Consider the following 24,234-nt stretch of genomic DNA (forward strand, 5'->3'; position numbering starts at 1 on the left):
CCCATCCCTGTGAATGTGTGGGACAAGACCTGATACCTTTAATGGGATCACTTCCCAACCTCCCATCCCTGTGACTCTGTGGGACAAGACCTTGATACCATTCAATGGGGTCACTTCCCAACCTCCCATCCCTGTGAATGTGTGGGATAAGACCTGATACCTTTAATGGGATCACTTCCCACACTTCCCAACCTCCCATCCCATGGCCATGTGGGACAAGACTTTGATACCATCAATGGGGTCACTGCCCAACCTCCCATCCTTGTGGCCATATGGGATAAGACCTGATACCATCAGTGGGGTCAATTCCAAACCTCCATCCTTGTCGCCATATGGGACAAGACCTGATACCATCAGTGGGGTCACTTCCCACACTGCCCAACCTCCCACCCATGGCCATGTGGGACAAGACTTTGATACCATCAATGGGGTCACTGCCCAACCTCCCATCCCTGTGAATGTGTGGGACAAGACCTGATACCTTTAAAGGGATCACTTCCCAACCTCCCATCCCATGGCCGTGTGGGACAAGACCTGATATCATCAATGGGGTCACTGCCCAACCTCCCATCCTAGTGGCCATGTGGGATAAGACCGTGATTCCATGGACTTTGCCATGATGGGGACTGGGAGATGCTGTTCTGCTTCTCCATGCTCATCCTCATCCTTCTCCTGCAGGGCCCCCCAGGGATTCTGGGCAGCCCAGGCAGGAGGGGACCTCTGGTGAGTAGAGCTGATTTCTGCCCTTCCATCCATCTGCTGAGTTTTGTCCCTTTGGAAATGTGCCTCCAGAGCATGTCCATGGGCAGCTGGGGGTGCTCCTCTGGGAATCCTGCTGAGGGGGAAGGATTGGGAACAGGGCAGGGGGATTTCTCACTGCTAGCCTGAACAGATCCTGCAGCAAGACCAGGGCTGGCAGCAGGTTTTCCCTTCTGCAGGATATCATATATTTATCTTTGCTCTGAAATTTAAAAAAACTGTAATTAAAAAATAAAAATCTGGTGCTTCCCTCAAAAAAGAGGATGAAAACTGGGTCAGAGACACACCTGAGTGCTGCCAGCATCACACAGAGTGTCTGGGGGCACGAGTGGGTTTTGTGTCTGTGTAGTGATTCCAGAAGAATCCAGGAGCTGGATTTTAAGGGAAAATCAGTGCTCCCTTGACCAGGCTGGGCCCTTCCCCTGTGCTTTGGGTGGGGCTCAAACCCAGGGCTGAGTCTCCCCATCCTCCTCTCCTGCCCTCCCTCCACGGCTCCTCTGCTCCTTCCCTCCAGGGATTTGCTGGTTTGCCAGGAGGCCGTGGGCATGCTGGAACTCCTGGATCCATAGTAAGGAAATAGAAAATGTTCCTCTGCATGAACTGTGTGTGTTTTCCTAGGTGGGATGTCGGTGGGGCTGGTGGGGAATGTGGGAATTTCCTCGGGAATCAGGGCATCTGTAGGACCTGATCATACCTGGCTGATAGAAGACACGAAAAAGCCTCAGTGGTGGAAATAACTGGGGCTAGGGAAGAGCAGCATCATTCCCCCAAGGAATCAGCGTGCTCCAGGAACTGTGCCGCCTCCCTGGGCCTGGCAGGGTGTCCATGGGGAATGGCAGCTCATGGAAACCCTCCATGGCTGAGCAGGAGCTGGCTGTGGGTGCAGGGAGGAGATCCCAGTGGCAGAGGGTGGCACAGGTTCGGGGGAGGGTGCTGGCACTGCCCAGGCTGCCCAGGGAATGGGCACGGCCCCGAGGCTGCCAGAGCTCCAGGAGCCTTTGGGCAGCGCTGCCAGGGGTGCCCAGGCTGGGGCTGCTGGGGGGGCTGGGCAGGGACAGGGGCTGGACTCAGTCCTGGTGGGTTCCTCCAGCTCAGTGACCTGGGATGGAGACCTGGAGCAGATCCTCCCTGAGAGCTTGCACTCAGCTGGGCTTGGTGGTGATGTTGAGAGCAAAGATTGTCACCTGCCCTGGTGGCAGCCCTGCCAGCCATGAGGGCTGATGTGCAGGAGCCACTAGGACCAGGCACAATGGCTGAGTTTGCCCCCTGTGACCCTGTTGGCCCCATGAGCTCGGGGACAGCAATGGGGGCTCAGCTCCTCTCCTCTTTGACTGACACCTCCTCCCCAAATAACCCCAAAGGGCTCTCCAGGGAAGCCTGGACATGATGGAGACCCAGGCTGCTTGGGCCCAAAGGTGAGAGCTGGGGTTTGGGGGGGCTGGTTGTGGCAGTGAGGGTGGTGCACAGCCCCCAGAGGCTCTGGGGGGATCCCATGGACTCAGCCCAGGGGATCCTGTGGGATCACTGAGCAAGGGAGGGGGCCTGACTGCATCCCAGGACTGAGGCTTTGCTGATTCCCTTGTTTTGCCTGCCAGGGGCTGCCTGGGAAGCCGGGCTTGGAGGGGCCACAAGGACCTGTGGGCACCTATGTAAGTGATGGAGGGGACACAGAGGGGACACAGTGGTGGCCAAACTGGGAGGGGGCTGCAGCAGCCTCCAGCTGGGCACTCCCCACCCTCCCAGGGCTCCTGCCTTTCCCTTCTCCCAAAAATACAGCAATGCCAGGCAGCCCCAGCTGCCTCTAACCCCATGCTCTTCCCAGGGCTACCCAGGAGCTGCTGGAGACCGTGGGAGGCTGGGACGCAGGGGAGACAAGGTAGGGATGGGACACTCCCTCCAGCATTGGCAGCATTGGAAGCATTTTGGGGATGAGTTTTGAAGCCTGTGGATGGGTCTGGAGGTGTCCACAGTCTGCAGCAGCCATGGTGGGAGGAGAACAGCTGGATCTGCCTCCCACAGCAGGTGAACCATTGGCACTCCAGCACCTCCTCTGCCCAAACACCACTGGATTGTTCTAAGAGCCGGTTTTCGTTTATTTTGTTGTGCTTTTTAAAGAATTTTTTGCATTAAAACTTACAGAGGAAAGGAAATTTTCCTTGCTTCCTAACAGGGCGAAAGGGGAGCTCAAGGTCCACCAGGATTTCCAGGAAAAGCTGGTCCAAAGGTAAGCACTGCTTGCTGCTGCTCTGGGCAGCTCCAGCCCCTGGAAAGCACCAGGCAAGTTCTCTAGGCTGGGCTGGGAATGGGGAAAACAGGAAAGCTTTGCCATAGGGTGTGCAGACCTGAGAGGCATTCCCTGGGTTAGGGAGACACGAGAAGCTTCCCTCAAAAGCTGTTTGACCCCATTGGCTCCATCCCCTTGTTCTATGTCCCTGAGCCACTCCCTCCCTATTCCCCCTCTGGCCCCTGTCCTTGCACTGCCCACATTGCACTGATCAGTCCCTACCTCTGGGGACACAAAAACCTGGGCTCCCCCCGAGTGCTGGCTTTGGACCCTGAGCATCTCAGGGTGTGCAGACCCTGAGAGGCATTCCCTGGGTTAGGGAGACACAAGAAGCTTCCCTCAAAAGCTGTTTGACCCCATTGGTCCTTTCCCCTTGTTCCTATTTCCCTCAGCCACTCCCTCCCTAATTCCCCACTGACCCTCATCTTTGTATTGCTCCCATTGCACTGTTCAGCCCCTACCCCTGCGTACACAAAACCTTGGGGTCCCCCCTGAGTGCTGGCCATGGACCCTGACCCTCTCACTGTGCACCTGAATTAAACATCTGGGGATACCATGCAAAGGCCCTTTTTGCTTCCTTACCCTGGACTTTATTAGCAGCTACTTTGGCTGCTACAATAGAGAGCTTTTGCCAGTCTTGCAGTTCAGTTGGCAGGGGGCTCAGCCAAGGCTGTGTTACCCACGGTGCTCTTGTCCCCCAGGCCCTGCCAGGTCCTCCTGGTCCTCGTGGTGCTCCAGGCTCCCAGGTAGGACTCTCCTTGCTCCCTGCATTCCTGGCTGTTCCAATCCCTCTGCATGGGTGTGTGAGCTGCAGCACGTCCCATGAGCTGCCTGCAGCATGGATCCATCCCACAGCCCTTGCTGGGGGCAGGCAGGACCCTGGTCCCACTCCCTGCTGGCTGGGCTCTGTCCTGATGCAGCCCAGGCACCACTCAGATGGTTCCACATTGTATTTGCAGGAACCTCTGTGGCAGGGAGGAATGGTGAATCTGACTCCATGTGCTCAGAAGGCTAATTTCTTACTTTATTATACTATAATATATTAAAGATATATAGAAATAGAAGTATTATATTAATATAATAAATATATAATATATAATATATAATATATAATATATAATATATAATATATAATATATAATATATAATATATAATATATAATATATAGTATATAATATATAATATATTGTATATAATATATAATATATAATATACAATATATAATATATTGTATATAATATATAATATATAATATATTGTACATTGTATTATATATATTATATTTACTTAAATATAAAATAGAAGTATTATAGTATGCTAATATAAACATATTAGTATACTATAATACTATACTAAACCATACTAAAGAATACAGAAAGGATACTTACAGAATGCTAAAAAGATAATAATGAAAACTGGTGACTCTTTCCAGAGTCCTGACACAGCTTGGCCCTGATTGGCCAAAGAGTGAAAACAACTCCCAGCAGAATGCAATGGAACAATCACCTGTGGGTGACAATCTCCAAACACATTCCACATGAGCACAACACAGGAGAAGCAAATGAGATGAGAATTGTTTTCCTTTTCTCTGAGGCTTCCCAGCCTCCCAGGAGAGAAACCCTGGGTAAAGGGATTTTTTTCAGAGAATGTGAATGTCACAGTCCCAAGACAAGGGGATTTCTCTGAGCAAAGCCTCCCCCTGATCCCGGTTCCATGGACACACTGCTGAACATCCTTCTTTTCCCAGGGCAGAACAGGTGACCCAGGTCCTCGAGGGCTCCCAGGGCTGCCTGTAAGTGCAGAGCTGCACCTTGCTGGGATGGGGGGTGTCCCACAGGGTGGGAATCTATTGGAACCCTGTTTGCTGAGAATTTCAGATTTCTGGCCTTGCAGGGTGTTCCTGGCACAAGAGGGCTGGATGGCATGCCTGGGAAGGCTGGTGCAGGTGGAGAAAGGGGCGCTCCTGGAGCAGCTGGGGCTGCTGGCCCGCCTGGCTACCCGGTGAGTGCTGCTGGGAGCCCTCCCCTGAGCCTCTCAGCAGGACAGGGATTGGGGGTTTTCCTGCACCTGCAGCCTTGGGGAGCTCACTGAGGCACCTGCAGGAAGGGAAGGAAAAGGGATTCCCTTCCCATGGCCGTGTGTGGTGTGTCAGGAGATCCCAGGCCCCCCTCTGGAGCTGCAAAGGCTCCTGAGCTCAGGCCAAACCCCTCTGCTGATGTGGGCTGTTTGTTCTCAGGGCCAGGAAGGTCCAAATGGACGTGAAGGACCTGCAGGGATGAGAGGAGACAAGGTGAGCACAAAGGAGGGGATTTGGTTTCCCTGGGAGGTGCCCATAGCCTCAGGCTCACCCCACTGACCTCCCTGGGGCTGGGGTGGGCCAGCACTGCTCCCAGCTTGGCCCATTGCTGTGGGATGGGGATTTGCATCTTGGGGAGCTACAGAGACCGAGATCCACCACGGCTGCTTGTCCTGCCTTTGTGTCCTCTGCAGGGCCAGGTGGGAGCTGCCGGGGCAGCCGGAGCCTGCGGGCTGGATGGGGAGCAGGTACAGCAGCTGGGAGCTGTGTGCCCACCCAGTGGGGCTGCTCCAGCCACCCCCTCCCCAGCTCCCTGCTCCAAGGATGGCAGCAGGCTGCTGATCCTCAAAAAAGCCAGAAGGTTACAGCTGTGAGCTGTGCTAGGGCTGGGCTTTTCTCTCCTCCACAGGGACCACCAGGACCACCAGGAGCAGAGGGTCAGCTGGGACCCAAGGGTGAGCAGGTGGGTGCTGCGGGTGCTGCTGGGCTCACCCCACTCCTAAAGGGTCACACAGGCACCTGAATCCATGGCAGGTGTTTGAAACCCCTCCCCAGCATCCTCATGCCTGGGGGTTGACGTTGCTGGGCATGGCAGGGGGGTCCTATAAGAAAACTGAGTTTTTCCCAGTGTGGTGGTGTTTGTGGGTCCCAGGATGAGGGAAGAGATGAGAATCTTGACTCCATGTTTCAGAAGGCTGATAAAATATTTTTATATTATATATTATGTAACATAAAAATATGGTAGATGAGATATAAAATATAATTGATGAGATATAATATAATATATTATAATATAATATAATATAATATAATATAATATAATATAATATAATATAATATAATATAATATAATATAATATAATATAATATAATATAATATAATATAATATAATATAATATAATATAATATATTGTATTATTATATAGTATATAATTTATATTATATTATGTAATTTATATTATATTATAATCCCATATCTCATCGATCATATTTTATCTCATCTATCATATTTTTATATTGTATATTATATTCTATATTATGTATTATATGATATATATTATGTAATATATAATATATAATATATAATATATATAATATATAATATATAATATATAATATATAATATATAATATATGATATATGATATATGATATATAATATATTGTAGATTATATATTATGTATATATTATATATGCTATACTAAAACTACACTAAAGAAAGAGAAAGGAGACATCAAAAGGCTAGCAAGCAAGGGAATGGAATCATAATAAAATCTTGTGACTGCTCACAGCCTCGACAGAGGTGGCTGTCATTGGTCATCAAGTAAAAACAAATTTCACACATGCTGGGTAAAGAATTCTCCAAATCACATTCCAAAGCAGCAAAACATGGAGAAGTTGAAGTTTTCCAGCCTCTCAGGAGAAAAGATCCTGGCAAAAGGATCTTTCAGAAAATATGGCTGTGATATGGGAAATGTATCTGCCAGTATGGGAAATGATGGTGGGCAGAGCCAGGCTCAGGTGGAAAAAGCAGCCAGGAATCATCCTGGTCATCTTCATCCTGTCCAGGGAGAGGCAGGAGCCCGTGGAGCTCCAGGCATCCGAGGGAGCCCTGGGGAGCCGGGGGACGAGGGGACAGAGGGGCCACCAGGACGGCCTGGGAAGCAAGGCAAGGAGGTACGTGTGGGGTTGTCCCCACAGGGAATGGGAATGGGAAAGGTGCTGCCTCTGGACCCTGCCTCTGGCTTTGCCCCACAGGGCCTGGATGCTCCCACGGAATCGGGGGTTGGTGATTTGGGGTCCCCATGCTGGGCAAGGCGTGCTCAGCATTTTGTCCCCTCTCACTTTTGGGGCAGCAGGGTCACAGCTGGGGTGATCTCCCAGCACAGGAGGAGAGGCTTTGCCTTACCCAGCATCAAAATCTCAGCCAGGGGAGGGTGGAGAAGGCCATAGAAATCAAAGCCCAGCTTTTAACCCGCCCTGGGATGGGGCTGGGGAGGAGCTGCTGTGTCTGATGTGGGCATTTCTCCCTGGGCAGGGTGACACTGGTGACACTGGGGACCTGGGTGAGCCAGGACTGCGGGGACGGAAGGTGAGGGGTGTCTCTAACCCTGTCCCTCTTTGCAGCACCTCAGGAACACCCTTGGCCTGCTCAACCTCTGTGACCGTGTTCACAGGGGTCTGAGGATGAGGGAAGAGATGAGGATCTGACTCCATGTTTCAGAAGTTTTATTTTATGTTATTATTATATTCAGAAGTTATTATTTTATTATATATGTTATATTAAAACTATACTAAAAGAATAGAAGAAAGGATTTCATCAGAAGGCTGGCTAAGAATAGAAAAAGAAAGAATGATAACAAAGGTTCGTGGCTCGGACTCTCAGTCTGATCCAGCTGACTGTGACTGGCCATTAATTAGAAAAAACCACATGAGACCAATCACAGATGCACCTGTTGCATTCCACAGCAGCAGATAACCATTGTTTACATTTTGTTCCTGAGGCCTTTCAGCTTCTCAGGAGGAAAAATCCTAAGGAAAGGATTTTTCATAAAAGATGTCTGTGACAAACCTCTGCTGCTCCACGGTGGGGACAGAGCAGGACAGGGGTGTCTCCATGGCTGAGGAGCAGCCCAGGGTGACCTGCCCTCTGTGGGGTGACACAGCTCACCTGCATGCAGAAACTCATTTATTGCTGTTCTTTTTCCCTCTTTGTGGTGACACTTTCTCAATCCCTGAGCAGGGCAATGCTGGCCCCAGGGGCCCTCCTGGAATTCCTGGTCCAGGAGCTGCCACAGGTGAAACTGGAGGCAAAGGGCAGAAGGGAGAGAAGGGCCGAGAAGGTTTGCTGGCAAGTACAGCTGGGGCTGGGCTCCCTCACCCTCCAGTGTCCCCAAAGGCTGCCTGAGGGCTGCCCAGGAGGGCACTCACCCCTGCTGGGAAACCTTGGGCTCTGGGAGCTGCAGAAAACCCTAGGAACTGTCAAATCTCCATAATTAGGGGGTTTCATGTCTCACAGGCATGACACCGAAATTGGGTCTTGCTGGCACCAAAGGGTGGTTTGGGTTTGTGGGGCACCTTGGGGCAGTGCTGCCTCCAGGCAAACCCCAGCCCTGCCAGGCTGGGAACATGTCTGCCTCTGTGTGCCAGGGCCAGGGCGGGGTCACCGGAGCTGCAGGACCTGCTGGAGCCAGAGGATGGTTTGTAAGTCAGATCATGTCCCTCTGTCCCTTTCCAACCTGTCCCAGACATGGTGAGGGGACATTGGTGTGACTGGGAGCACTGTGAGGGCACATTTGTGTGACTGGGAACACTGGGAGGGCCCATTTCTGTCACTAACCTGGTGAGAGGACATTTGTGTGACTGGGAACACTGGGCAAGGCCCATCTCTGTCACAAGCCTGCCAGGGGATGTGATTGGGAGCACTGGGAGGGGACATTTGTGTGACTGGGAGTACTGGCAGGGCCCATCTCTGTCACTGACCTGGTGAGGAGACATGTCTGTGACTGGAAGCACTGGGAGGGGACATTTGTGTGACTGGGAGCACTGGGAGGGCCCCATTTCTGTCGCAGATGTGGTGAGGGGACATTTGTGTGACTGGGAGCACTGGCAGAGCCCCATTTCTGTCACTGACCTGCTGAGGGGACATTTGTGTGACTGGGAGTACTGGGAGGGCCCATTTCTGTCATTGACCTGGTGAGAGGACATCTGTGTGACTGGGAGCACTGGGCAAGGCCCATCTCTGTCACAGGGCTGCCAGGGGACATGTCTGTGACTGGGAGCACTGGCAGGGCTGGGTGACCCATGTTCCTCTGCTTGTGCCCTGAACAGGGGGGGACAGGACTCCGAGGTCCTCCTGGGCTCGACGGTCCCGAGGGAGAGAAGGTACAGAGAGATGATGGCTCCAACCCTTCATCTCCGGGTGAAACTCCCTTTCCTGGCCTCTTCCCAAGCTCTCCCAGTGGGAATGTGCTGGCACTGGGTGTCCTGGGCAGGCTGGTGACAGGGGGACCTGCCATGGGACACCCTGAGATCCAGAGCCAGCAAGGCAGGGAAGGGTTTTCCATGGACAGAGCTGTTTCCCCTCCTTCCCCAGGGAGATCCAGGGCCACGAGGTGTGGATGGACCTGCTGGGGCTGCAGGATTTGAGGTACTGATGCCTGGAATGTTGCAGAGCTGGGAATTGCCAAAGACTTCCCTATTTCCAGAACAACCCAAAGGATTTATTGCCCCTTCACTGGCGAGGTTGGGGGGCTCAGAAATGAGGAGAGGCTTTAACACCTCATACTCAGCACTGACTCCCAAAACCCTAAAACCCCAAACTCCCAGTACCTAAACCCCCAAAATCAGACCCTTTCCAGCACCCAGTGGTGCCTCATGGAAAACCTGTTCCTGCTGCTGAATTCTGTTCACTCCCACGTGGTTCCCAGGGTTGGCTTGGCCAGCTGAGCGTGGGATGTGGGACAGGATGCTCAAAGTCCCCTCAGAGGTGAAGGATACAGTGCTGAGGGGCTTTTTCTGAACCCCCATGTCCCCACAGGGACAGGCTGGAGATGATGGAGCGAAGGGGGATAGTGGCAAGCCTGGCCCAGTGGTGAGTACCAGCTCTGCCCTCAGAAATTCCCTTGGGAAAGAGGTTTGGTGGCATTTTGGGATGTGTCTCACCCTGGGGGTGGCTGCAAAGTGAGCTCTGCCAGTCTGGCCATGGGACTGAGTCACTGCTTCCTTGGATTTCCTACAGCAGAAGCCTCCCAAAAGGAATTTTAATAGAGCTGTTAAAAGCCATGCCAAAGTGCCAGGGCTGTTGCACAGGTAACCCTGGGCTGCTGCAATCTGCCTGAGGCAGCTCCAGGGCTGATTTCCTCTCCTTGGAGCAGGTCCACAGGTGTCCTGTGGCTCCAGGAGCTGCCCAGTGCCCCAGGATGGGCATTCTGGGCATGGTAGAGCACCCCAGATATGTTATGGATGCCCCAAGCTCAGCTGCAGGATAAATCCCACCTGCATCCCAGTTTTCCCACCTTGCAGTGCCACTCTGCCCAGGCAAAACGTGCCCTTATGGAATCCCAGAATCCCAGAACTGGGTTGGAAGGGACCTCAAAGCTCTTTGGATTCCATCCCCTGCCGTGGGTAGGGACACCTTCCACAGGTTGCTCCGAGCCTTTAGCTTGGGTGATTTGCTGAGAGAGGTCAGGCTCTGGAGTAAACTCTGGGTGGACTTGCTGTGGAATAAATGGCAGGGGAATTTGTCATGGAATAAATTCCAGGGGGGGGGGGTTTGCTGTGGAAGAAACTGCTGGGGGATATGGTGTGGAATAAATTCTAGGCAGATTTGCTGTGGAATAAACTCCAGGGAGATTTGCTGTGGAATAAACTCTGGGTGGATTTGCTGTGGAATAAACTGCAGGTGGATTTGCTGTGGAATAAACTGCAGGTGGATTTGCTGTGGAATATACTGCAGGGGGATGTGCTGTGGAATAAATTGCAGGAGAATTTGTTCTGGAATAAATCCCAGGAGAGTTTGCTGTGGAATAAACTCTAGGGGGATGTGCTGTGGGATAAACCCCAGAGGGATGTGCTGTGCAATAAACTCGGGGCAGGTTTGCTGTGGAATAAACTGCAGGTGGATTCACTGTGGAATATACTGCAGGGGGATGTGCTGTGGAATAAATTCCAGGTGTATTTGCTGTGGAATAAACCCCAGGGGGGGTTTGCTGTGGAATAAACTCTGGGCAGATTTGCTGTGGAATAAACTTGGGGCAGATGCACTGTGGAATAAACTTGGGGCAGATTTGCTGTGGAATAAACCCCAGGGTTTATTCCCCAGGGGTGTTTCCTGTGGAATAAACCCCTAGGGGGTTTGCTGTGGAATAAACCCCAGGTGGATTTGCAAAGCTCCTTCAAGGTGCAGCTGCTCGGGCCCTGCTGAGGACAGGGGTGAGCAGTGTCCCCCTCTCTGTGCCCTGCAGGGCTCACAGGGCGCTCGGGGCCTGGCAGGTGCCCCTGGGCTCCGGGGCTACACCGGGCACGAGGGAGCCAGAGGAGTGGTGGGCACCAAGGGCCAGCCAGGCCGGCAGGTAACAGCTCTGCTCCATGGGGACATCCCTGGCACAGCTCTCCCTGGGGACAACACCTCAGCTGTGCCTTCCCTTGCTGCCAGCATCATGTTTTGTCCCCAAATGAACTCAGGGGACTCTCGGGCCACCGGGTGAAGCTGGAGCCACCGGGCTGAGTGGCACTGAGGTGAGCAGGCTCCTCTCTGCCCCCATTTTCCAGCCTCCCACACCTGTGTCCCTCACAGAATAACCCAAATATCTGAATAACCCAAAGGTTTGGATTCGCCTTGAATTCTGTTTTCCTTCTTAGGGCCTGGTGGGTGCAAAAGGGGAGCCAGGAGAGCCAGGAAAACCAGGAGAAATGGTGAGGAGTGGGATGGAGCCATGGTGGTTCTCCCTGACAGAGGCTGGGGGATGCTGGCATCTCCTGGAGGTGTAAAAGTCCAATCAGGCACCATCTCCTGCTCCTGCTGAACCTTCCCACAGCCCCCTTCTGCCCAGCCTGCTCCAGAGAGAGGGAAAATCCCAAAGGGCAGATTCCAGCTTAGAGCGTCCTCCTGAGCACACTGGAGCAATGCAGGGAGGGAAGCCAGGAGGGGCATCCCTGGCACAGCATCCTCACAGAGGGGTTTCCTTCTCCTTTGGGATTTTAGGGGGCACCTGGACAAGCTGGCCCTAAAGGACAGAAAGGCTGCAAAGGAGATAAGGTACCCCCAAATCCTCCCCTGGGGATGGCACCTGGGGGGTCTGCCCAGTGGGCATGGGGTGGGCAGGCCTGAGCTGGGAGGACCATGGAGAGCAAACAGTGGGAATTGCCCAGGAGGATCTGTTTTTCCCCACCTGGCAAGCACAGGATGCTCCTGGGCTGGTTTTGGGGTGAGGGGCTGGCAGATCCTGCCCCCAGCTCTTGGTGCCCATCTCCAGAATCCCCCAGTGCCTGCTGGGCTCTGTCCCCATCTCCTCCTGCCCACTCCTGGGATGTGGCTGAGCTGTTGGAGACCCTCATCCCCCCTCTCCTCTTCCCTCAGGGCGATGCTGGCCAGGAAGGGGACAGAGGGCTCCCAGGAGAAGCTGGCAGACGGGTAAATGGCACCGCTGTCCCCACCAGGGTGGCAGGGAGCTGCTCCTTGGAGCCTCTGCAGGGTGGTCCCAGTTTTCTGGGGGCTCAGAATCCCTGGAGAGGGGATCCTGGAGGGGCAAGGGGTGGCTGGATCAGTTTGGAACTACCTGTGAGTCTTTCCCCTGTGGTCCCCAGGGCAAGCGAGGCAAGATGGGCCAGCAGCCCCCACGGGGTCCCTGGGGACACAAGGTAGGTGGCTTTGTCAGGCTGCTTTGCCCCCCTGGCAATTTGGGGGTGCTCCCACCTGCCTGAGCCCTGGGTTAGAAATGAATAAAGCAGGATAACTGAGGGCTCTGTCCCCCCAGAGCCTCCCAGCCCGACAGGGGCATCGCCCAGAGCCCCATGGGCTGCCCTCCCTGCCCTGGAGCATCACCCTGGGCATAGCCAGGGCTTCTCCCTTTGCATTTCAGGGCTACCCAGGTGACAAAGGACTTCCAGGACCCCAGGGCCCCCAGGGACTCTATGTGAGTATCAGTGTGGGGTTTTGGGGTGCTGGCTGCTCCCTGTGTGACCCCGCTGTGTGACCGAGCAGGGACCTGTTTAAAATGAGGGAGTTCTTAAATGGCTCATCCATCTCCTCCTGTCTTCTCCTCCCAAATGAACATCTCAGGAGGGTGTGTGCAGTCAGACAAATCACTTCATTCCCAAAATGTGGTTCTAGAAACCAGATTTTTCTTTTAGGTATGTGTGTGATGCCAGGCAGTGCTGAGCACTGGTGGGACTGTGCCCACGTGCCCAGAGAGCTGTCACAGAGGGACAAACTGCATCCAGAAAAAAGGACACAAATATTTATTTTAATTACTAAAAATTGCTTTTTTTCTCTGCTTAAAATGAAAAAAAAAAAAAAAAGCCCAACTTTGGCAACTTCACAAAATTCCCCAAGCTGGATATTCTCTGAGAGCCAAGGCACCTCCAGTGCATTTTTAATGGGCTTTGCTGAGGGATCCTCCTGAAAGCAAAAATCAAAGAAAAAAATGAGAAAATGCTTCAAAGCTTCTAAAACTGCCTTAAATCCTCAGGATCCTCAGGTGTGGGGAGGGCCCTCCTTGCCAGGGAGCAGCTCAGCCCAGGGTGAGGCAGTTCCATGTTTCTCTCTTAGGGCATCCCAGGGCTGAAGGGCATTAAAGGAGACCCTGGACCGAAAGGACACAAGGTAGGGGACATGTGCCAGGCACAGCAGGGACACTGGGCACAGGGTGGCATTTAATTTGCTGAATGCCATCCCTTATTTCCCTCTTTTTGAACCCTGATGGCTGCACCATTTTTCTCTGGGGGTTGGCCACATGTCCCTGAGTGCTGGGAGATAGAACCTTTAGATTTTTTCCCATATCCAGTCCTTTTGCAGCTTTTCCATCCTCCTGGAGTTGCAAGCAGCAGTGTGGAGCCTTTTAACCCCTGCTCTCAGCATTGACGCTGATGCACCATGAGCTGAACCTCCCTTGTGCCATTCCTGATGGATTCTTGGCTGGAGAAACTGAGCACATCCCATCCCAGATCCCCTCCTGTTGATCCCATTGCATCCCATCCCATTGATCCCATCCCATCCCATTGATCCCATCCCATCCTATCCCATTGATCCCATCCCATCCCATTGATCCCATCCCCTTGATCCCATCCTATCCCACTGATCCCATCCCATTGATCCCATCCCATCCCATTGATCCCATCCCCTTGATCCCATCCTATCCCCTTGATCCCATCCTATCCCACTGATCCCATCCCATTGATCCCATCCCATCCCATTGATCCCATCCCATTGATCCCATCCCATTGATCCCATCCCATCCTATCCCATTGATCCCATCCCCTTGATCCCATCCTATCCCATTGATCCCATCCCATCCCATGGATCCCACCCCCTTGATCCCATCCTATCCCATTGATCCCATTTTATCCCATTCCATTGATCCCATCCTATCCCATTGATCCCATCCCATCCTATCCCATTGATCTCATCCCATTCCATTGAACTCAGCCCATCTTGTCCCATTGATCCCATCCCATCCCATTTATCCCACCCCACTGATCCCATCCCATTGATCCCATAGCATTGATCCCATCCTATCCCATCAACCCTATCCCATCCCATCCCATTGATCCCATCCAATTTTATCCCATCCCATTGATCCCATCCCATTTCATCAATCCCATCCCATCCCATCGATCCCATTGATCCCATCCCATCTCCAAGCAATAAGAAGCTGCTCAGAGCCTTCAGGAAAAGAAAACTTTGGGAATAATTAAAACTTTAAATTCATTGTTAGCTCTGAGCAGCTCCAGAGAGCAGGCAGAGGGGAGGCTGTGCTGGGATTTTTCCCCTGCTTCTTCTTTCAGCACACCAAGAATCTTCTTTATTCTCTCCAAGTGCTTCCTTCCAATTTCCAAGGTTTTCCTGAGAGATGTTGTAGTCTGGGATGATCCTTTCATCCCTGCTGCTGCCTCTGTCCCCAGCAATGTGGGTGCAGTGAATTCTCTGGAACAATTCTCTGGTGTTTGGGGTTTTTGCTCCAGAAATTTTGCAGCTAGCCATGAGTGGGAATTTCCCCACCCACACTGGTGTCCTGGGGGTTGTGTCCTTCCCTTTGCCACCACAGCTCTCCCTGACTCTCTCCTAGGGCGAGAAGGGCAGCAAAGGTGACCTGGGCCAGCAAGGGGACGATGGCTTCAAGGTGTGTGACAAATTTTGCTCTTTTCCTTCCCCCCAATCCCTTGTCACCCTGTGTGACATCCTGCCACGTTTCCAGGGCAAGCCAGGACCCCACGGTGTCCCTGGGAGACCAGGACCCAAGGGAAGGCAGGTAAGGGCAGGGTGGAGAGGAATGTTAGGGACTGAAATGAGTATTTGGGGTGAATTTCTTGTTTTTTCCATATAAAATCCACCTGGGGAAGGGGCTGGGTTGTAGAAGGATGTGGGGCTGGGATGTAGAAGGATGCAGGGCTGGGTTGTAGAAGGATGTGGGGCTGGGATGTAGAAGGATGCAGGGCTGGGTTGTAGAAGGATGCAGGGCTGGGGGATGTCCTGAGCTCTCTGTTGTCCCTGCAGGGTGACACTGGCCCCCCTGGCCCACAGGGACACCCTGGAATTCCTGGGACACCGGTGAGTCCTTCCCCCTCCCGCAGGTTTGAGGTTCACTCCACACCCCACAGGGATGCAGCTTTGATCCCACCTGCCTCCCTCTTATCCTGGTCCTGTCCTTTCCTTCCAGGGCTTGTCTGGACCCAAAGTAAGTGGTGGGGAGCAGCTGGAGTGGGATCAGTGGGATCCCTTCCCTCTTTCCCACTCTGGGGGTGCAGCTCAGCACAGCAGCATCTCCCCCCTTCTTTCCTTCCCTTCTGCACCTCCTCCTCTGGCAGGGGCTGAGAGGCTTCCCAGGCCTGCCAGGACCCAGGGGCACCCCAGGGATGCCGGTAAGCAGAGTCACAAACTCCCCCCAGCCCAAAATCTGGGTCACCCACTCCCCTAAATGTGGCAGTGAGGCCCTCATGCCATGCTGTCACTCCATGGGGATGCCCAGCTGCTGGCACTGTGGAGATGCTGCTGAGGGGCTCGCGGGCAGCAGCCAGTGCCACCAGCACTGTCATTGTCCCCCAGGGTGTGGCTGGACCCCCTGGTCCCAGCGGGCCTGCAGTGATGCTGTCCCAGGAGGAGCTGCAGGTGAGTGACCCTGCCCAGGGGGGAAGGTGTGGTGATGTTCACAGGGGTCCCAGGATGAGGGAAGAGATGAGAAACTTGGCTTTATGTTTTAGAAGGTTGATATATTATATATTGCATTACATTACATTACATTACATTACATTAAAGGTTGATATATTATATATTGCATTACATCACATTACATTACATCACATTACATTACATTATATTACATTACATTACATTACATTAAAGGTTGTTATATTATATATTGCATTACATCACATTACATCACATTACATCACATTACATCACATTACATCACATTACATCACATTACATCACATTATATTACATTACATTACATTACATTACATGAAAATGTTATATTAAAACTACACTAAAAAATAGAAAAAAGATTTCATCAGAAAGCTAGCAAAGAAAAAGAATAAAATAATCATAAAATCTTGTGACTGATTAGAGAGTCCGAGACAGCTAGACTGTAATTAGTTATTAATTAAAAACAACCACATAAAACAAATCAAAGGTGCACCTATCGCGTTCCACAGCAACGGATAATTATTGTTTTTCTCCTCTGAGGCTTCTCAGCTTCTCAGGAGGAAAGATCTTAATGAAAAGATTTTTCAGAAAATATCTGTGACAGGAAGGGGCTGCCAGGGATGCTGTCCCCATGTCCTGCTCCTTCTGAGGTTCCCTGTGCACCAGGACCCAGAAAATCCAGCTACTCCCTCTGTCCCCATGCTTGTCCTTGTCCCCTGCATGCTTGTCCTTGTTCCCTGCATGTGCCATCCCTGATGATGCTCCTGGTGGGGGGATCTGTGGTCAGCTTGGTGATATCCCCTCCTTTTTCTTCCAGCACCTCATTTATTCCTCCAACCACCTGAATTACACGCTGGTCTGGGCTCTGCTGGACACCCTGAGCCGGGAGCTCCAAGCCCTCGTGGAGCATCCCAATGGCACCAAAACCCACCCAGCCACCACCTGCAAGGAGCTGCTGCTGGCTCACCCCGGCCTGCCCGATGGTACCAGGGCATGGGGGCACCCCTGGGCCTGGCCTGGTCTCCAGAGCCTGGGAAGGGACAAGCAGCTCTTTGAAATAAAGAAATTTTGGGGAATGAGGTCAGATGGGCTTTGTGGGCATTGCTGGAGAAACAGGCTGGCAGCCTGGGGTGGGATGGCACTGTGTGGCACCCTCCCTGTGCCAAACCTGGGTGCCAGGGCTGTCCTCTCCCCCCTCCAGGGCAATACTACATCGACCCCAACCAGGGCAGCCCCCAGGATGCACTGAGAGCCTTCTGCAACTTCACAGCTGGGGGGGAGACCTGCATCGCCCCCGTGCACAACCAGGTACGGGGTGGCTTTTATGGGGCAGCTGCAGCCCCAGGGACCCCTCAGCGTGGGTGGGGACAAGGGCTGGTGGGGCTGGAGAGGGGCAGGGTGCCCAGTTCCTGGCTGTGGTGCCCAGTCCCTGGCTGTAGTGACCAGTCCCTCGCTGTGGTGCCCAGTCCCTCGCTGTGGTGCCCAGTCCCTCTCTGTGGTGACCAGTCCCTCTCTGTGGTGACCAGTGCCTCTCTGTGCTGACCAGTCCCTCACTGTGGTGACCAGTCCCTCACTGTGGTGCCCAGTCCCTTGCTGTGGTGCCCAATCCCTCACTGTGGTGCCCAATCCCTCGCTGTGGTGCCAGTCCCTCGCTGTGGTGCCCAGTCCCTTGCTGGGTGACCAATCCCTCTCTGTGGTGCCCAGTCCCTCGCTGTGGTGACCAGTCCCTCTCTGTGGTGACCAGTCCCTCACTGTGGTGACCAGTGCCTCTCTGTGGTGCCCAATCCCTTGCTGTGGTGCCCAGTGCCTCTCTGTGGTGCCCAGTGTCTCTCTGTGGTGCCCAGTCCCTTGCTGTGGTGCCCAGTCCCTTACTGGGTGACCAATCCCTCGCTGTGGTGCCAGTCCCTCGCTGTGGTGACCAGTCCCTTGCTGTGGTGCCCCCTCTGCCCTGGCAGGGAGTGAGGACTGAGGATCGTGGTCACGGTGTGTGCCAGGCTGCAGGGACACACAGGAGCTCTGTGCTGCCTCCTTGTCCTGTCAGTGCCACTATCCCCTGCTGGGACAGTGTGACAATTGTCCCCTCTCCCCTCAGGTCCCCATCAAGGCCTGGCTGAGCACGTACAGCTCTGAGAACACCTTTGAGTGGTTCAGCAGCCTGCCCGGGGGATTCCTGGTGAGTGCCTGGCTGGAACAGCCATGGGATGACAGAGCTGGGTTGGGGGTCTCCAAGTGCCACCCTGCAGTGCTGGGACAGTGTGGGAATTTGCAGGGGTCCCAGGATGAGGGAAGAGATGAGAATCTTCACTCCATGTTTCAGAAGGCTGCTTTGTTATTTTATTATATCTATTATATTAAAAGAAAATGATATATTATAACTATACTAAAAGAATAGATTTCATCAGAAGGCTTGAAAGGAAAGGAAAAGAATGATAATAAAATCTTCTGACTGACCAGACAGTCCGAGCCAGCTGACTGTGATTAATTAGAAACAACCACATGAGACCAATCACAGATGCACCTGTTGCATTCCACAGCAGCAGATAACCATTGTTTACATTTTGTTCCTGAGGCCTCCCAGCTTCTCAGGAGGAAAAATCCTAAGGAAAGGATTTTTCAGAAGATATAATGGCTACAGGACAGCACCCGTGTCCTCTGGCTGTGCACAGAGGGATGTGACATTCCTTCTGTGAGAAACGCCAGTGCTGAACAGGCAGATGGAACCTGCCAGGGTTTAGCCTTGGGGGAGCACAGCCCCCACATGCTGGATGTGAAAAATGCCATCACTTATTTTAAAAATTTTAAAAGTTTAATAGTAATAAAGTGGTTACAAAAACAGCAATATAATTAGAGTAATAATAATTTGGACAATTTGGATTAGGACAATATGAGACAATAATAATGAAGAGTTATGGACAGTACGGGTACCTCTTTCTGGGCAAAATAAGCCCAAAAAAGGACCCACGTATACAGAGGATTAACCCTTAAAAAAACCAGCCTGTTGCATATTCATGCACCTCATATATGATGCATAAATTCCATTCAAACAAAGGATTTCTGTCTGGTCAGTGTCAGCTTCTTCCTCTTAATCCTGAAGGATCTTCAGGGCTGAGCAAGGCAGGAAGAAGTTCGTTTCTTCTGATGATGGAGCAATAAATTCATTTTCTCTGAAAGGTTTATGTGTCCTGTGGCTGCTATCTGGTGCGAGTCTTTTCTTTAAAAAAAGTATCTTACATAGCACAGTTTCTATTTTAACATCATGCTATAACCCAAAACTATATTTAACGTGCAACTTAACAAAATTAACACAGCACAACTTTTTAAGACAACACACACAATACTCATTTTAACATTTGCGAAAAGCCAATGCTAAAATATGCATTTTTTTCCCCGCAGCTGGAATACGCGGGGGCCAGCCCGGTGCAGCTGCGCTTCCTGCGCCTGCACAGCCTCCGCGCCGCCCAGCAGGTCTCGTACTCGTGCAGAGCGGCCCCGCAGCGCCGGCGGCCGCAGCCCCGCACGGAAATCCGCTTCCTCAGCGACTCCCGGCAGCACAGCTACAGCGCCAGCCTGCCCGGCTGCCTGGTGAGCGCCGCGCAGCCCTGGGGCCGGGTTATACATCAGTGCTCCCATTGCATCATGAATAGTGTTGTGTTTGCCCAATTAGCCCATCATAAAAAGACCGAACGATATTAGAAATAGTAACAATTTTAATTAAGTAGTTTAGAAAATATATAAGCAAGGGATAATTTGGTGCAAATAATGGCGCATAAGCAAAAACAACCGCGGGGTACGGAGGGCAGGGTTCAACGACCCTTGCCACCTCACGTACAAGCTTGCTAAGTAAAAGTCACTCTTTATATGCCATGTGTTATTACCGCGCCTGAGTGGGTCGCAGCTGGTGAGAGAGAGACAGTGAATCTTGTTTCTTGATCAGAAGGCTTGATTTATTAAGATATTATATATAATACATTATGACTATACTAATAGAATATAGAGAGAGGTTTGCAGAGCAGCTAGGCTAACTAAGAATAGATAGAAAAGAATCTATAACAAAGTTGTGACCAAGGACTCAGTCCCCCTAGCTTGCACTGGTGATTGGCCCTTAATTATAAACATAGGAAATGAGCCAATCAAGGTGTCCCTGTTGCATTCCCCAGCAGCTGATAATAATTGTTTACCTTGTCTTCTGAAGCCTCTGGCCTCCAGAAGACGCAGAAATCCGAAAGAAAGGATTTCTGTGGAGAAATGTCTGCGACAATGTGTCAATGCTATCTCTTCTTATTTTCGGTTTGTCACTTTTCTGTCTCTGCTTTCATTACTACTTTTACCACGCATGCGCCACCACTCGGTCTGGTGGTCGCACAAATCTTTGGGGGTCGTCACTGATGAAGGCTCTGTAGTCTTCTTTGTTTTCCTTTAATTCACCTTTGGGTTACACATGCGCACCAAGCCAGTACAATGTAAGCCAAGAATAACGTATCACTGCATCTGCATATTAAAGCAATAAGTTTCTTATAATTAGCATTTTCTTGGACCCAACCAGGTTCTTGGTCATTTTTAGCAACTGTATCTTCAGCTTCTTTCCTGTGGTCCTTGAGAACATCTGCTGGGAAGGGGAGAGTGGGTGGAGCCCCTCCTTTCCCTCTCTTCTTTGGCATTACAACTTTTAACTATTAACTGTTTTATTATTCTCAAATATTAATTACTGTATCAATATTGATTACTGTTTCAATTTTTATTAGCACGAATCATACTTATTTATCACAAAAGTAACTGTTACAGGGCTTGCAAGGGTTTTTCAGGGTGAAGAGGAGATGAGAATCGTGACTCCATGATCAGAAGGCTGGATTTATTATTTTATTATATATATTACATGAAGACTATACTAAAAGGAATAGAGAGAAAAGTTCAGAAGCTTGCTATGCTAAGAATAGAAAAGGAATGAATAAACAAAGGAGCTCTCTCTGATTCTGTCCCAGAGAGAGCTCAGCCTTTGATCAGCCCTTAATTGTAAACATGGAACATGGGCCAATCCCAGATGCACCTGTTGCATTCCACAGCAGCAGATAACCATTGTTTACATTCTTTTTCTGGGGCCTCAGCTTCCCAGAAGGAAAAATCCTAAAGAAAGGATTTTTCACAAAAGCTGTCTGTGACAAATAACTATTGTAATAATTTATTATCTATATTTTCTATCTGTAATTTCTTTTTAATTTTTATATTTTAATATTTTTATATTAAATTATATATGTTTTATCTCATATAATATATACTGTATTTTAAATATAAATTAAATTTATTATCATAAATTATAAATTTATATAATAAATTTAGAATAAATTTATTTTATAAATTTATATAATATAAATTTATATAGTATATAATATATATTATATTTTAAATATAAAACTATTTTTATATTTTTAGTTTTATATTATTATGGTTTTAATTATTTATAACTATCATTATTTATAATAATAGTATAATATAGTAATATATTAATAATAATTTATTCTTATTATAAATATAATAGTATTAATAAATATATTCATAAATAATCTATAATTACTTGTTTTAAATAAATAATTATAATTAATAATAATGATTATTATAAAATATAATTATAAATTAAATCATTAATATTTCTTTTATATTATTCTTAATTTTTATTTTTAATTATTTTCAATTTTCAATTTAATCTTTAATTTTAGTTATTTGTTTTATAAATAATATTTTATATAAATATATAGAATTTTTATAATATACATTTCTACAAAATATATAATTTATATTATAGATAGTATATATTTATATAAGTCACATAATATAATTTTTACATTTTTATTTATATATTTAATATTCATTAAATGTAATACTTTATTAAATTATCAAAGTATACATTTGGAAAAAGCCACAAGCAATATTGACTTCGACCCAGGTGATCATGGTCGGGGAGGGTCAGGATTTGGCCTCTATCATACCAAAGTCCCTGTGGGTCTCCAAATGTCATTTTTGGGCTCTGTTTTATACAGTCTTTTGGGCTCTTCTTTAGCATATTTTAGCCTGTTATTGCAATTTTTCTTTCTTGCTACCATGCTTCCCAGAATCGGTGGATAATTGCTGGAATCCTGTCAGGTGAAAACTTTCTGGGATAAACTTCTGATGCTGCCTATCAAATGCCTTCTGCTGGGGTCTTGTCAGACAGAAAAATCCCTTGAAATATCCATCCCTGGAGACAATCATCTGATGACACCTGAATCTCCATTTTTATCACTTTGCCTATTACTGCTTGTTGCCCCACACTGGCTGTGTACACAAAATGCTGTGGTTTTCATTTCCTTTAGCACAAATTGTTTTCTAACATATGTCACACCTGAAAAAGGCTCCCAACATTTGGCAGAGCCCTTTGGAGAGTGTTTGAAGCCCAGCAGTTTGGGATGGAGCAGGGAGATGAGGCTGCACAGAGTGGGATGGGGATGGAGAACATCCATTCCTTTGGAGAGTGTTTGAAGCCCAGCAGTTTGGGATGGAGCAGGGAGATGAGGCTGCACAGGGTGGGATGGGGATGGAGAACATCCATTCCTTTGGAGAGTGTTTGAAGCCCAGCAGTTTGGGATGGAGCAGGGAGATGAGGCTGCACAGGGTGGGATGGGGATGGAGAACATCCATTCCTTTGGAGAGTGTTTGAAGCCCAGCAGTTTGGGATGGAGCAGGGAGATGAGGCTGCACAGGGTGGGATGGGGATGGAGAACATCCATTCCTTTGGAGAGTGTTTGAAGCCCAGCAGTTTGGGATGGAGCAGGGAGATGAGGCTGCACAGGCTGGGATGGGGATGGAGAACATCCATTCCTTTGGACCAAGGGGCTTCCTGGTCTGGGGATGTGGCAAAGGGAAGGAACCAGCCTGGAGAAGCCAGGAGGGGCTGGGGATGGAGCCAAGGGAGCTCCAGGCCGTCAGCTGAGGGGTTTGGTGGCACTCAGCTGTCCCTGGTGGTCATTTCAGCTGGACAACGAGTCCTCCATCGCCGACACCATCTTCCAGTTCAGCACGGAGGAGCTGTGGCTGCTGCCCCTGCGGGACCTGGCTGTGTTCCACCACGGTGACGCCTCGCACCAGTTTGGTTTCACAGTCGGACCAGTTTGCTTCAGCTGAAAGTAGTGCCACCCAAACTGAGCCAGCCGGTTCTGTCCCCACCCAAGAGCCATCCCAGTGGGGACAAGTGGAGCTGGAGGTGGCACAGGTATCCCAGCTGCTCCACAGAGCTGCTGTGTTTGGAGCTGTGTTATGCCCTGGACTCCATTTCCTTCTGGAGTAGAGGAATATTGTTTACAGAAGTCATTTCTCTATAAATTATAAATATATTATATATGTATATATTATATATGAGAAGGTGCTGATTTAATGACTGCTTGGGGGAGGTTTGAGAATTATAATTGCTGGGAACTGTCTGTGAGAAAAAAAAAAAAAAAAAAGAAAAGAAGCAAAACTAGTGCCAGCTTGGGAAAAGGGGAAGGAAAGGAGCTTTTCTTTGCCAGAGTGAAGTACACAAATGGTTGGAGCATTGTTGGCCCAGGACTGGGCTGGGAAGTGGCCCTGGTGAGCCTGGGAGAGCCCAGTGTGCTGCTGCTCCTTTCCCTTCCAGCCAGGCACCAAGTGCTGCAAAGGGATGAAAATGTTAATTCTCCCCCAAATCCTGCCTCGGTTTTGAGTGTCTGTCTCACTGAGAGGGATTTTAGTGGTGCAGAGCCAGGCACTGCAGTACTGGGTGCCTTCGTGGGCACCTGCACCTGCTGGCACTTCAGGAAACTGAGGCAGGGCCAGCTCAGCACTCTCTGTTCCCAGGTGTAATGGGGATGGTTGGATAGTCCCAGCATGGAGCAAACATTTGTATGCTTCTACTCACAGCTGGAAAGAAAGTTCCCCTTTGTCCTGCCTGTCTGTAGGGAAAATGAAATCACAGAATCCTAAATGGTTTGGGTTGGAATAGAACTTAGAGACCATCCGATAGCAGGGACACCTCCCACTG

General features: G+C 50.1%; 1 protein-coding gene across 5 annotated transcripts in view; it reads left to right on the forward strand.

The window, feature by feature from the left end:
* The window catches only part of COL27A1 (collagen type XXVII alpha 1 chain), a 90,263-nt gene extending 66,676 nt beyond the window's left edge, over positions 1 to 23,587 (forward strand). For 4 of the 5 annotated variants that reach the window (XM_063174387.1, XM_063174384.1, XM_063174385.1 and 1 more), the window contains 38 exons: positions 679 to 723; positions 1,274 to 1,327; positions 2,121 to 2,174; positions 2,355 to 2,408; positions 2,582 to 2,635; positions 2,930 to 2,983; positions 3,745 to 3,789; positions 4,792 to 4,836; positions 4,938 to 5,045; positions 5,281 to 5,334; positions 5,535 to 5,588; positions 5,750 to 5,803; positions 6,911 to 7,018; positions 7,380 to 7,433; positions 8,085 to 8,192; positions 8,492 to 8,545; positions 9,173 to 9,226; positions 9,438 to 9,491; positions 9,882 to 9,935; positions 11,308 to 11,415; positions 11,528 to 11,581; positions 11,705 to 11,758; positions 12,048 to 12,101; positions 12,423 to 12,476; positions 12,650 to 12,703; positions 12,925 to 12,978; positions 13,614 to 13,667; positions 15,130 to 15,183; positions 15,259 to 15,312; positions 15,558 to 15,611; positions 15,721 to 15,738; positions 15,869 to 15,922; positions 16,107 to 16,169; positions 17,026 to 17,191; positions 17,410 to 17,516; positions 18,301 to 18,381; positions 19,602 to 19,790; positions 23,211 to 23,587. In XM_063174387.1, the coding sequence (XP_063030457.1) occupies positions 679 to 723; positions 1,274 to 1,327; positions 2,121 to 2,174; positions 2,355 to 2,408; positions 2,582 to 2,635; positions 2,930 to 2,983; positions 3,745 to 3,789; positions 4,792 to 4,836; positions 4,938 to 5,045; positions 5,281 to 5,334; positions 5,535 to 5,588; positions 5,750 to 5,803; positions 6,911 to 7,018; positions 7,380 to 7,433; positions 8,085 to 8,192; positions 8,492 to 8,545; positions 9,173 to 9,226; positions 9,438 to 9,491; positions 9,882 to 9,935; positions 11,308 to 11,415; positions 11,528 to 11,581; positions 11,705 to 11,758; positions 12,048 to 12,101; positions 12,423 to 12,476; positions 12,650 to 12,703; positions 12,925 to 12,978; positions 13,614 to 13,667; positions 15,130 to 15,183; positions 15,259 to 15,312; positions 15,558 to 15,611; positions 15,721 to 15,738; positions 15,869 to 15,922; positions 16,107 to 16,169; positions 17,026 to 17,191; positions 17,410 to 17,516; positions 18,301 to 18,381; positions 19,602 to 19,790; positions 23,211 to 23,360 (2,637 nt within the window). In that variant the 3' untranslated portion in view covers positions 23,361 to 23,587. The remainder of the gene's footprint in view (positions 1 to 678; positions 724 to 1,273; positions 1,328 to 2,120; positions 2,175 to 2,354; positions 2,409 to 2,581; positions 2,636 to 2,929; positions 2,984 to 3,744; positions 3,790 to 4,791; positions 4,837 to 4,937; positions 5,046 to 5,280; positions 5,335 to 5,534; positions 5,589 to 5,749; positions 5,804 to 6,910; positions 7,019 to 7,379; positions 7,434 to 8,084; positions 8,193 to 8,491; positions 8,546 to 9,172; positions 9,227 to 9,437; positions 9,492 to 9,881; positions 9,936 to 11,307; positions 11,416 to 11,527; positions 11,582 to 11,704; positions 11,759 to 12,047; positions 12,102 to 12,422; positions 12,477 to 12,649; positions 12,704 to 12,924; positions 12,979 to 13,613; positions 13,668 to 15,129; positions 15,184 to 15,258; positions 15,313 to 15,557; positions 15,612 to 15,720; positions 15,739 to 15,868; positions 15,923 to 16,106; positions 16,170 to 17,025; positions 17,192 to 17,409; positions 17,517 to 18,300; positions 18,382 to 19,601; positions 19,791 to 23,210) is intronic. The other variant, XM_063174386.1, reaches the window with a different exon arrangement.
* Positions 23,588 to 24,234: the final 647 nt, after the last annotated feature.

The sequence above is a fragment of the Melospiza melodia genome, chromosome 22 (genome assembly GCF_035770615.1).
Source record: "Melospiza melodia melodia isolate bMelMel2 chromosome 22, bMelMel2.pri, whole genome shotgun sequence".
Lineage (NCBI taxonomy): Eukaryota > Metazoa > Chordata > Aves > Passeriformes > Passerellidae > Melospiza > Melospiza melodia.